This window comes from Rhinatrema bivittatum, chromosome 8, assembly GCF_901001135.1.
Source record: "Rhinatrema bivittatum chromosome 8, aRhiBiv1.1, whole genome shotgun sequence".
NCBI lineage: Eukaryota > Metazoa > Chordata > Amphibia > Gymnophiona > Rhinatrematidae > Rhinatrema > Rhinatrema bivittatum.
The window spans coordinates 40855534-40867973 of NC_042622.1; the positions used below are offsets into that span (position 1 = coordinate 40855534).

The following is a 12440-nucleotide window of genomic DNA, read 5'->3' on the forward strand; positions in this document are numbered from 1 at the left end:
TTTCATTTTCTGTTCTTTTCCCCATTTCCTTTCTTCTGTCTTCCTTATCAGTCTCTTAGCTCTCCTTTTATTACAATCTGTTTCTCTCTGTCTTGAGGTACTGCTTTTCTTTGTGCCTTCCTTCTCTATTTCTTTCCCCCTCCTGCCTCTCTTGTCTTTTTTTTCAATTTCACTCCCTTTCTTCTTCAGTCTCTCAACTCCTTCCTTCCACATTTTCTTACCTCTCCTGCTGCTGGCGATTGCTGCCTCCCTCCTAGTGGCCCTAGGAACTTTGGCTCCTGTGAGCCATCTAGTGCTGGCAGTGGAAGGGGACTGAGTATGTACAGTTCAGGTTGTCAACAGGGGCGGGGGGAGAGGCAGGGCAGGCTAGCTCCTATCTGTAGTAGTATCAGGTAAGGCGGCAAAGAGGCCTGGCTTGCAGTGCTGCTGAGTGGGAAGGAGGCAGGGTGTTAGTGTCCCCCAATTCAACAATCAATGCTAGATTTATTTATTTTAATTACATTTATAAACTGCCTTTCCAAATAAAGATGCTGAAGGCAGGAACACAAGTGAAAGATTCCATGGCAACCAGCTGAATTTGCAGTAGTTGCTGTAGAATGGCAGGAAACAAGGTGCCCGGGTTATAAAAGAAAAGCTGCTTGCTGCCTTCTCATTTTAGTCCAACAAATGAGATCAGAACTTGTCACAAACTGTGCACTGCCACCCTGAGTATTTGTAGTTCTCAAAATATAGAGTGTGATTCACTAAGCTTTTTTCTCCATAGTCTGAATGGGAGAAGAGCCTTGGTGACTAAAGGCCGCAGTGTAAGCACAATTGCACTTTTTCAGGTGAATTTTCAAAGGAGGTACACGTGTAAATGTAACACTTATCAACTGGTTTGTCTTGGATCGTCCTAAAAAGCACTCCATTTCCTTTTACTATAAACACTTGGAATCCTCTTTCAAAGGTTGGACAATGGACGACATAAGACTCAAATGGCAACAAGAGCTTTCCTATGCGATTACCCCTGAGGCGTTTAAAGTCGCATTCATGACCACTTCACGAGTCACTAGCAACATCCTACTGTGAGAAACACGGTTTAAAATAATTCTCTGGATGTATATTTTACAACATCAAGCTTTTCGGGCAGGATTTACAGATACGGAAGCCTGCATTAAATGCCAGGCCCCAGGAGCACACCTGGGTCATGCTTTGTGGAGCTGCCAAGCCTTTCTAACTTTTTGGAAGAAAGTCTTTCGATATGCAAATAATATCCTGTGCCTCAAGATCCCATTTTCTCTCTTAACAGCCTTGTTTGGCATATTTTGGAATAGGGATCATAGGTTGGAATACACATAAAAGCCCAAGCATTCTCCTAACTTCAGCTTTTATGTGTATTCCAACCTATGATCCCTTTCATTGGTAACCCCCAGAGAGCAATATTAAAAACCTAGCCTTATGCCCAACACCCGTTCTTAACTCCAGCCTACATTAGGCCCCATATCTTTTACTTTATGTAGTTAACCCCAATTATTTTTATCCAAGTTCAATCTACCTGTTTATTGTAAGACATCCTCTTGTCATGGTTATTGTTTAGAATGTAAACCGACTTGATTAGTAATTCTGTTTACTGGAAAATCGGTATATAAAAGTGCTAAATAAATAAATATTTCCACATGCATTCAAGGGAGCAAAGGCTCAGTTATCATGGATTACAAAAATTCTTCTATTGGCATGCAAAAAGTATCCTCGTGGAATGGAGAAACTTAACAGGTCCGTCCTTGGCTCATTGGCACTCATCTATTCTCCAGCTTCTAACCATGGAAACTTTATCCAATAAGACACATGACAGTAAACGCCAGAAGAACTCAATGCGGTTTGGCTGCCATAATCCTGACTTCCTCAGGACTCTAAGAGTCAATGATATGTAAAAGGAAATATTATGTATCATATATCAGTCATATGTTTGATTTTTTTCAATATTGCATAATTGACATAAAATGTAACTCCGTAGCAATTTTCAAAATTCATTTACCCTTAAGTGCACTCAGCGCAGGTAAATCCTAGTGACAATTCAATGGCATGTATTGTAGCAATTTTCAAAAGCCCACTTACACAGATCAAGTGCATTTACACTTGCAAAACCCAGTTTTAAGTGTGTAAATACTTCTGAATATCAGGCCCTTAGTTATCTGCTGAAAATGCATGTGGCATAAATGGGGCTCACCTGCACTGAAGGAACATCCTCCTCAAATAACAACCCAAACACAAACGCAGCTTTTCCTTTTTGATTTTTCTCAGTGATAACTTGATAGAGACATTTTGGTGGCAGTAAGATGGGTCCCAGTTTTTCAGTCCCCTCTTTACTATTCTTCTCTTTGCAGCTCAACACCGGGAGACCTTCAAGGATATCATTAACAAGGTGGCAGTCGTAAAGCAAGAGGATGTGAGTATAACCAGGGTCCCCAAATATAACAATCACTGCCCTCCTCTCTGTCCCTCCACCCATTCCCAGCATATGCCACAGGAGCTGACCTCCAGGATTTTTTTCAGCCTCTGTATGGGAATGGACTGCTGCACACCAGATTCGGGTTTGTGGCTGCTTAGTGTTTGTCCCACTCGGCTAACCAGAATTCAGGCATCCTGCTACAATCACTTACTACACTAGCAGCATGTTACAAAATATAACTTGAAGCATGTATTTTAAAGATGACAGACAAATGCCTAAGTGAGGTGTAGGATGACTGTTACAGATGTAAGACTTTCTGTCCTGTATGCTGTCTTGGCTCCCCATCTCAAGCATCTGACTTCCTCTTGGGGAGGAAATGGATGAAGGGAAGTACTGTATTTTCTTGAGGATGAATTGTCTTTCTAGGGTGAGAAATATGTGATCCTAAAGAAGAAATATCAGTTTTTGATCACCAGCATGGGAAATGCTGATAAGCATGGTACCACAGTGGGCCCTTTGCCAGATCATCCTATGAGCATGATGTTGCCAGAGAACCAGCTACCTGATACAGTATCCAAGCATGTTGTCTCCAAGTTGGAAGAAGGGTCCTATGGAAGCTCAGTTGGAGAAGCTCTGAGGAACACAAGTGAAAGTGTTTTACACGCTCCTCCGCCAAAGATCCATGTCACAGACTTCTCTGCTGTCTCTCAGCCAGACCCTTCTACCCAGGTGAGTAGATACAAAAGCTATGGTTCATAGCCCTTAGGCAGCTTGTACTGCTGAAACATCATATGCTGTAAAATAGAGTCACTATAGTTGAACTGGTGGAATCCACAGTATCTGAGAAACATAACATAATTTTAAGCAATTTTTGGGGCATGCTGTCAGCTGGCTGTGATGAAGTTTATGCTATCAAATCTGTCTAGTTTCAGTGTCAGGTACAAGAGAGTGGCCGCCCATTGATGTTGACCATCATGCTGGGGGTCAATTGGTATGAGGTGTTGGGTTTTTTTGAGTGCTGTCCCTTCAAAGATCAGTATTAGAGAGGTTTCTGATTGTGAAGCTTTGGACTTGTAGTTAAGGTTTGTGCTGTCTTGTGTTGAGTGGATGAGATGAGGTGGAATAAGTTGAAACAGTGTGAGAGAGATCATTGTCCTTTTATAACGGGTTTTTATATTTCCATGGCATGGAAGGTGGGTTATGCAGCCTGGGACAGCTTACCAGAGCTCCATGTTGGCAGCCTTTCCTCTTTGGAAGATAAGGTTGAAAGCCCTGAAGTGGGGTCTGAAGAGGTACCAGCAGAGCCTGAGGAAGATGAAGCAGATCCCATCACCAAGGTGAGCAGTAGTGACTTCAGGTCTCAACTTATGTACTGAAGGTGCCATCACTAAAGCTTTTAATATCTAATTCATCAGACAAAAGAACAGCAGCAGGTTGGTCTGCACTTAAGTACATTTGTCTCTGTTTCTATATGGATATATTCTTGGAAAGCATTAGCATGGATTCAGTATGTAACTATCTGTGTCATTTTTTCATATGGGCACTATGGGGCCGAGCGCACTGTTTAACCCGCTATCGGACGCGGGTTAAATAGGTGCTAATCCACCCCCTAATGCAATAGGGGGATTAGCGCCTATTTAACGAGCATCCGACACAGAGTGAATGAGTTAGCGCTCATCACATGCAAATGCATGTGATGAGCGCTATTACTCATTCATTCCAAATGCAAAAAAATAAATGTGCATCTCAGACGCACATTTATCACTCAGCTATTAACGCCTGCCTGGAGCAGGCGTTAATAGCTGAGCGCACTGAAAAACAGTACAGAAAAGCAGGAAAACTGCTTTTCTGTACTTTTTTTAAAGTAAAAAAAAGTTCTGCTGGCCGCTTTGAAAACAGACGCCGAGTTTATCGGCATCTGTGTTCATAACCGGCAGACCGCCGGTAACCGCGGGATCGCGTTAGCAAGGAGGCACTAAGGTCGCGCTAGCGACCCTAGTACCTCCTTGCTAGCACAACCCCCTAATTTGTTTATTGCATGGCGCCCCCCAGGCAGGCGCCATGTGTGCGCTAAGAAAGCGGGCGCTGAAAAGTCAGCGCCCACTTTCCACAAATTTTATTGCATCGGCCCCTATATGTTCAGATGCAGAAAAAGCACAGTCCCTGAACAAAGAGCGTGATATCAGGGCCTCTGATCTCTGTTTCTGTCGCTATGGGAAGGGCTGCAGAATCCAGCCCTTGCTACACAATCAAACTCTTGCAGAATCACTGCAGGAAGCCATGAGCCAGATCAAGTAGCAGCAATATAGGCATCAGCCTATGCATCTCTCCCCCTCCTATTGGCTGCTGAGCTGGGCTTGGTAATCCTGAGGACAGCAGTGGTTCCTCTTCCCCTGCTGCCTGGGCCATAGTGTCACACTTTTAACTGTGCAGTGCAAAGCTCGTCAGCTGACACTGGCTCCAAGCAATAGGGGAAGAGGAAGGAGCCAGAGGCATCATTGCTGCTCTCTTCAGATTACCAAACTGGATCTATAGAGGAGATTGGTGGTAGGGATAGGAGGAAAGTAGGGCGAGGGGTTGTTGGCAGGGATAGGATGGGGATGGTGAAAGAAGTAGGTAGAATGGTTTGACAGTGGGGAGGTAATTCAGATATGAATGAGTGAAGGGATCTGAGGGGATGTGACGGTGTTAGTGATGATATTGGAGAGGGTGTGGGGTCTGGCTGAGAGGATTAGAGGGAGTGTGACGGTATGAGAAGGAAATGGCATTTAGGAGGAAGGGTATGAGTGTGGATTCCTCCCTCCTGGGTTCCTTTTTCTCCTCCTCCTGCATTCCACTTTTCCCAGTACTGACCAGTAAGATCCCATTCCCACAAAATAAATTATCCAGGAATGGAAGAAATGCCAGCAAATATAGTTTTTACATAATTTGATATGCAAATATATGACTATTTATGCAAATACATTACATAATTCGTACAGATCTAACTCTTACTGCAGAATAAAACCTTAACCTACTGCAAGAAAACAGGGGCTGTGCATGTAATGGTGGTCTGTTACATGTACATTTTCATTTCCCTGTACGTACCCAGATCAGTCCATACTCCTGGGTTCATGCATCCCTGCTAGCAGATGGAGCCAGAGAAAATTTCACTGACACTGCTTCATAATCCCTGGTGCCACCTGCAGTTCCTTAGTATTTCTCTGTCTCCAGCAGATGGTGGCTGGTGCATAAACCTGCAGTCTGGCAGATTTTTTGTTTTCTTTGTTGTGAGCCTTTCCTCCCAGGAGTGTTTGGGTCCTGATGGATCCTTCCTTGTTTGGTTGAGGTGGATGAGCTGGAAGTCGGAGATCTTTTTGTATGCTCGCTCCGTTAGTCTGTGGGGTGTAAATCTGGTTGTCCAGATCCCTCCCCTTCATGCGGCTGCTTAGGCAGCTGTAGGCTCAGGGCGGCTGGTAATTATTTTTTTTTTCTTTTGATCAGCTTGCCTTTGTTCTTTAATTCTGGTTTCAGTCTTTCTCTCCTCTTTTTGCTTTTTGCTGAACCTGAGCTGGACAGCTCTGTGTTCTCTGCTGAGGAGAGGATGACCAGAGTTGTAAAGTGTTTTGGGGAAAAATAAAATGGTAAGGCTGTCTCGTGGGCAGCTCTCTCCCTCCTATCCCTGCTAGTAGCAGGTGGACAAGCTCCTTTTGTTGTTCCCGTTCGTGGGTTTGCTCGGGGCTCGGCAGGTGTTTTTCCCGCTGGTGGAAGCATGGTTCGCGGTTCTGTTTGCTGTGCGTGTGGAGCAGTTGTCTGCGTGGCTGAGCCGCTTAAGTTTATATGCAGCCTGTGTTTCAGGGGGAAAGGGACCTTCGGAGTCCCCGGCGGCTGAAAGAGGTAGGAAACATCGTTTGGGCTCTCCCCTGAGGGATCTTTTGAAGCACCGACGTGCAAACCATGGCAGGCCTCCGACGCGGGAACGGTGGCCATTTTAGCTTCCCCCGCAGTGCTGTCTGTTCAGACGGAAGAAGGGGGAGATTTGCCTCCATGTCTTTCTCCGGCCCACCTATCCTCAGTAGAAAGGCTGGGGGGGGGGGGGGGGGGGTGCAGATGAGGAAGTTTGCTTAGATATGCCCGTGCCTACATCTGCTGCTGCTGCACTCTCACGGTTCCCGAAGGCTCCCCGCGCTTTCTCTGTGATTTTGTTCTCCTGCTGCATGAAGCTTATTTAGCTCAACAAGCAGGTCTGGGTAGCACCCTCTAGAGGGTCTGGGCGGTGCCCCTGGGCCTGAGCAGTCCCGTGGTAAGGAGCCTCCGCTGGGACACCGTTCGTGGGTTTGCTGGTGAGGACTCGATGACTCGGTTGGGTCACAGGAGGACCTCTGGCTGTAGAAGACCTTGTTGCAGGACCAGGTTATTGATCCAGATGACACCATCTTGTCTCAGGGAGATGATCTATATAATAATCCAGCCTCAGAGGATGATGACCTCAGAGTACTCTGCTTGCTCCAGAAGGAGGAGTTAGGCCCTTTGATTTCTCAGGTCTTGGAGGAACTTGGGCTGAAAGTCCCGCAGGAAGACTCTGATATGGAAGGAGCGGAATCAGTTCTGGATGGGCTTCTGGCTCCCCCTAAAGCTTTTCCCTATCATAAATCGGTGAAAAAGATGATGGATCGAGAATGGGGAATGCCTGACTCTGGCTTGAGAGTGGGAAGGGCAATGGCTAAGCTCCATCCCTTATCTGAACAGACTGAGCTCTTTTCCCTTCCAAAGGTGGACGCTGCGGTTTCAGCGGCCACAAAGAAGATGACTATCCCCCTTGCGAGTTCTGTAGCATTGAAGGATGTTAAAGATTGGAAGTTGGAGATTCTCCTCAAAAGAATCTTTGAGATATCTGCCCTGAGTCTGTGGGTGGCTATCTGCTCCAGCTTCATGCAAAGGGCTTGCCTGCGCTGGGTGCAACAGCTTCAGGACGGGCAGGCAAAATCTAGTGTTAAGGCAGATAAAGCAGAGCGCTAGGAGGCGTCAGTTGCTTACGTGGCAGATGCCTTATATGACTTGATGAGAACTTCATCCCATATTATGGGATCTATGGTGTCAGCCAGGCAGTTATTGTGGCTATGTAACTGGTCAGCGGATGTTTCCTCTGAGTCTAGTTTGGGGTCTCTGCCTTTTAAGGGACGCCTCTTGTTTGGAGAGGATCTGGAGCACTTGAAGAATCTGGGTGAGTATAAGCTGCATAAGTTGCCGGAAGATAAGCCTAAGGGCAAGTGGCCTTTTCAGTCTCTGTTACATTTTCGTGATGTTAGGTGAGCGGAGTTCCAGCCTCGCACAAGCAGTTCTCTTCTCGAGATCACTTCTGGGGGCAGTCCTTTTGAAGTGGTCAAAGACCATTCAGGGCTTCTTCAGGAAGCAGGGCTACAGGTGCCAAATCCTCACAATGAGGCGAGACTGATCCACTCCACCATTGCTTTTATAGGGGTTCATTTAGCACAATTTTACGGGGAGTAGGCCAATATCACTCCAGGATCAGTAGGTCTTCAGTGTAATAAGAGACAGTTATGCATTAGAATTTGCTCTGCCCGTTCGTGACTTGCTTTTAGTTTCTCCCAGTGGGTCATTGGAAAAGCGTCGGGTGGTTTGGGCGATGTTAGACAGGTTACAGGACTTAGGAGCGGTGGTTCCGGTTCCTCAGGGCAAACGGGGCAAAAGTCGGTATTCCATCTACTTTGTAGTTCCAAAGAAATAAGGTTCCTTTCGCTCCATTCTGGATTTAAAATGGGTAAATATGATGCTAAAGGTCCTGATGTTCCGAACGGAAAAACTACAGTCTGTAATCACGGCAGTGCACAAGGACGAGTTACTGGCTTCTTTGGATTTGACGGAGACCTACCTACATATCCCATTCGGAATCACCAGCGGTTTCTGAGGTTCATGGTGCTGGGTCAGCATTTTCAGTTTGTCTCTCCCTTTTGGGCTTGCCACAGCGCCCTGCATATTCACCAAGGTAATGGTGGTGGTGGTGGCATTGTGGCGCGAGGGAGTGCTGGTCATCAGAGCAAAGTCGGAAGTCATTTTTCGTGCAGAAGGTAATAAACACCCTGGAATATCTAGGCTGGGTAGTAAATATAGCGAATAGCCATCTGATCTAGTCTCGGACTCTCGACTACTTGGGGGCTCGGTTTGACATGCTGAAAGGCAAGGTGTTTTCCTCGGAGGAGAGAGTCGGCAAGTCTGGCATGCATTGGCTTTGCATGTCCTCAGAGCCTGGGATTTTTTCCAGGTACTTGGCTCGATGGCTTCAATGCTGGAGTTGGTACCGTGGGCCTTTGCACATATGAAACCGCTACAGAGAGCTCTGTTGGCTCGGTGGAATCTGTCGGAGGAGTTTTATGTGCCCATCTTGCTCACGGGTTTTGCGCAGGACGGTTTGTCTTGGTGGCTCCTGAGGTCCAACCTGATCCATGGGGTGAACCTAGAGGTGACGGATTGGGTTATTCTTACTACCGATGCCAGTCTTTCTGGATGGGGAGCAGTATGTCAGTGCCAGTCGGCCCAGGGCTTTTGGTCAGCGGAAGAAGCCTCATGGTCTAATAGTAGTTTAGAGACAGGAGCAGTGAGGTTGACATTGCTTGCTTTTCTGCCTTTGGTTCAAGGCCTATCTGTGAGAGTCTTGTTGGACAATGCGACAATGGGAGCTTATATCAATCGGCAGGGAGGAACCAAGAGTCACTCAGTGGCCCAGGAAGCCTGGGAGCTAATCCTTTGGGCTGAACAGCACTTGGTGCAGATAGTGGCCTCTCATATCACATTTGTCAAATGTCCAAGTGGATTTTCTAAGTCGCAGGTTGCTAGATCCAGGGGAATGGGAGTTGTTCGAGGCAGCGATGCAGCTCATCTGAGAGAGGTGGGGTTGTCCCCATATGGACCTAATGGCAACTCATCTCAATGCGAAGGCATCTCGTTTTTTCAGCCGAAGATGAGAATATGGAGCTGAGAGAGTTGACGCTCTGGTTCTATCCTGGCCTCGGGAAGTCCTGCTTTACATTCTCCCCCCCCCCAAGTGTTGCGTTGGATAGAGGAACCAGGTGAAGTGGTGTTAGTAGCTCCAGAATGGCCATGTTGGCCGTGGTTCACGAATCTGGTCAACATGGCAGTGGACTGACAGTTGCGCTTCAGTCATCTTCCTCGCCTTCTTCGGCAGGGTCCCATATTTTCAGACAAGGCAAATCGCTTTTGTCTAACGGCTTTGCTTTTGAGAGGTGGCGTTTTGAGACAAAAAGGGTACCCAGAGGTGGTCATTACTACTCTCCTACAAGCTAGATGGGCGTCTACGTCATTGTCCTATGTCAGAGTCTGGAAGGTTTTTGAGGTTTGGTGTATATCCAAAGGCATACAGGCTTTACGATCTTCGGCATCTCAGATTTTATCAGTCCTTCAAGATGGTTTGATTAAAAGCCTGACTTTCAATTCTCTCAGAATTCAGGTGGTGGCTCTGGCTTGTCTGCGGGGTAAAGTTGAGGGTTGCCGTTTTGTCCTCTCATTCCGATGTGGTTCAGTTCCTTAGGGAGGTTAAAAATCTGCGCCCTCCAGTAAGGAGAGTTTGTCCATCCTGGAATCTTAATCTCATTCTCAGGGGTTTGTGTAAGGCCCTTTTGAACCTCTCCTCAGAGCTACTCTTAAGGATTGGACTTTGAAGGTCGTCTTCTTGGCCTGTAAGTAAAAAGCACATGCGGTCTTTGCTCCAATGGTCGGCTGTGTGAACTGTGCATTTCCTATATCTTTGTATTTGTACAGTACAGGAGTCAATGTGTTTTTGTTTCTGTAATCTGTCTGTTCCACGACATGCAGAGTCTCACTTCTGGGGTTTCTGTTTGTAATTTGTGGTCACTTATTTTGTGGTTGCGGGTCTATCTGTGTTGCAGGGCAGGGCAGCCTACTAGTGTGTAGGAATTCATAGCTGTCCTGTTGTTTTCCAGCATGCATCTCTTAATAGCAAGTTGTTTGATTGGTCTAGCACCTTGTTTCTCGCTCCCTTTCTTTCTCTCTCTTTGTATCTCTCCTCTCCTTGAAGAATTGGCTGATTGTTTTCAGATTACTTGGCAGCAGTGCAGGGTTGTTCCTCAGGGGGCACTTTGTTCTCTATTGCTGTTAGTAAAATGAAGAGGTTTGTGTGTGTGTATGTTTTGGTTTTTTTTTCATTAATATTAATTACTAAATGATGCTGATCTTTGCCAGCTGTTCCTTGTTGTCAGGCCGCCTCATGTTGGTACCTGTTTAAAAGAGAACCTCTGATTACACTCACGCAGGGCTCGTTAAATGTACTTGGCTTCAGCATGGGTAGGAGCATTCTCTGCTTCTTGTGCTTCATTTTCAAGATGACTTTTGCATGTAAAATCCTGTTTTGAAAATTAGTCTGAGCCCAGTGTACATAAAAGTCAGTGCATAAGTCTGTTGATGCACACTTTTATGCACGCTGCGAAGAGGTGCTTGGGGAAACCATTTCAGTTTTCAAAATTCTGTGCATACATTTGCACCTGCCTGGGAGCATGCGTGCACATGTGCACTGGTTCTGTGCACACTGTGGACTTACACTCAAACTTTAGCCCTGTGAGAGCTACTTCCCTTGACACTGCAGTGGCAGGGGAAGCAGTTCCACCTCCTGTACTGTCCTTAATTTCATTAGTGTAATGGGAATTAATCACAAGGTTCTCTGCAGAACTGGAAGATTATTATTATTTGGTATACCTACGGTAATGATATAGTATCAGTACTGTGTTGCCATAAATCCCTTTCCCTGTACGTACCCAGATCAGTCCAGACTACTGGGTTTTGCCTTGATTCCAGCAGATGGAGTCAGTTTTGCTGACACTGCCATATAACCTGGTTGGCCACCTGCAGTCCGTCAGTATTTCTGTCTCCAGCAGATGGTACAGGTGCAAAACTTGCAGTCTGGAAATTAGTTAAAAAAAAAAAAATAGAGAGAGGGAAAAAGAAAAGAGGAGAGAGGATTTCATCCCAGAAGGTTGGCAGGTCCTGGTGGGACCATCCTTCTGGTGCTGAGGTGGACAAGCAGGGGATTGGGGACACTTACTTGGCTCGGTCCTTTTGCTGCCGGGGGTAGACACGTGATGGGCCAGTTCCCTTTCCCCCAGGAGGCTGTGCAGAGCCTGCTGCCTGTCTTCAAGGGAAGTGTCCTTATAGGCTAAAAAAACCCAAAAACTTTGCATTGGTCAACCCGGGAGGCAGATCGCAGACAGCTGTGCAGTGGTAAGGCTGTGATGGCTCTCACATTATTTCTTCAGCATCCTCTGAGCGGCTGTCAGGGCACATGATTGAACCGGTAGGAGCTATGCCGAGTGGAAGTCAGTGCTCTGCATGTGGCGATGCGCACGCCTGTACCGAGCTGGCATTTTGTTCCCGCTGCCTCTCTGGGGGAGAGGGTGGCTCGGGAACGGCCGAGAGAGGGTCAGGGAGGCAATGAAAGCCTGCAGGACTTGTGGGTGATGCAAGTGCAGCAGCAGGCCCTTTCCTGTTTAGCGTGGGAACAGTGGCCATTTTGGCTTCACTCGCGGTTGCCTCTGAAGCCATGAGGGGGGGGGGGGGTGTGTGTGGAATCTCCCACCACTGTCCCTGGCCGATTGGAGCCCTGCAGAGGGCTGGGGAGCCTGGGAGATTGTCGGAGGAAGATGAGGACCTCCTGGGGGAGGATCCTAATGATCCTGAAGTCGTTTTTTTTGTGTTTTTTTCTTCTGAATTTGATCTTTTGATGCATAAGGTGTATCTTGCCAGGAAGGCTGTGGGGTGGCTTTTTCCCAGGCAAGAAGGTTTGTGAGGTCCAAATTTTCACTGACCAGTGGTGTGACCAAGATTTGGCGAGCCCTTGGTAGGGCTGCACATTCAGATGCTGTGGATGAGGCCTCGGGATTTGGAGGACGGGAAGCCTCTAGTAGAGGACCCTCCGGAGGGACAGGATCTGGAAGAGGGGTGGAGTCAAGCCCCAACTATTGAGAGGGATGATCTGAACGTGGAT

General features: G+C 46.9%; 1 protein-coding gene across 5 annotated transcripts in view; it reads left to right on the plus strand.

Moving 5' to 3' along the window:
* Positions 1 to 12440, plus strand: part of LOC115098157 (ankyrin repeat domain-containing protein SOWAHA-like) — a 108464-nt gene that overhangs the window by 2373 nt on the left and 93651 nt on the right. For all 5 annotated transcript variants that reach the window (XM_029614533.1, XM_029614530.1, XM_029614531.1 and 2 more), the window contains exons 2-4: positions 2364 to 2425; positions 2855 to 3157; positions 3622 to 3765. In XM_029614533.1, coding sequence (XP_029470393.1) covers positions 2364 to 2425; positions 2855 to 3157; positions 3622 to 3765 — 509 coding nt within the window. The remainder of the gene's footprint in view (positions 1 to 2363; positions 2426 to 2854; positions 3158 to 3621; positions 3766 to 12440) is intronic.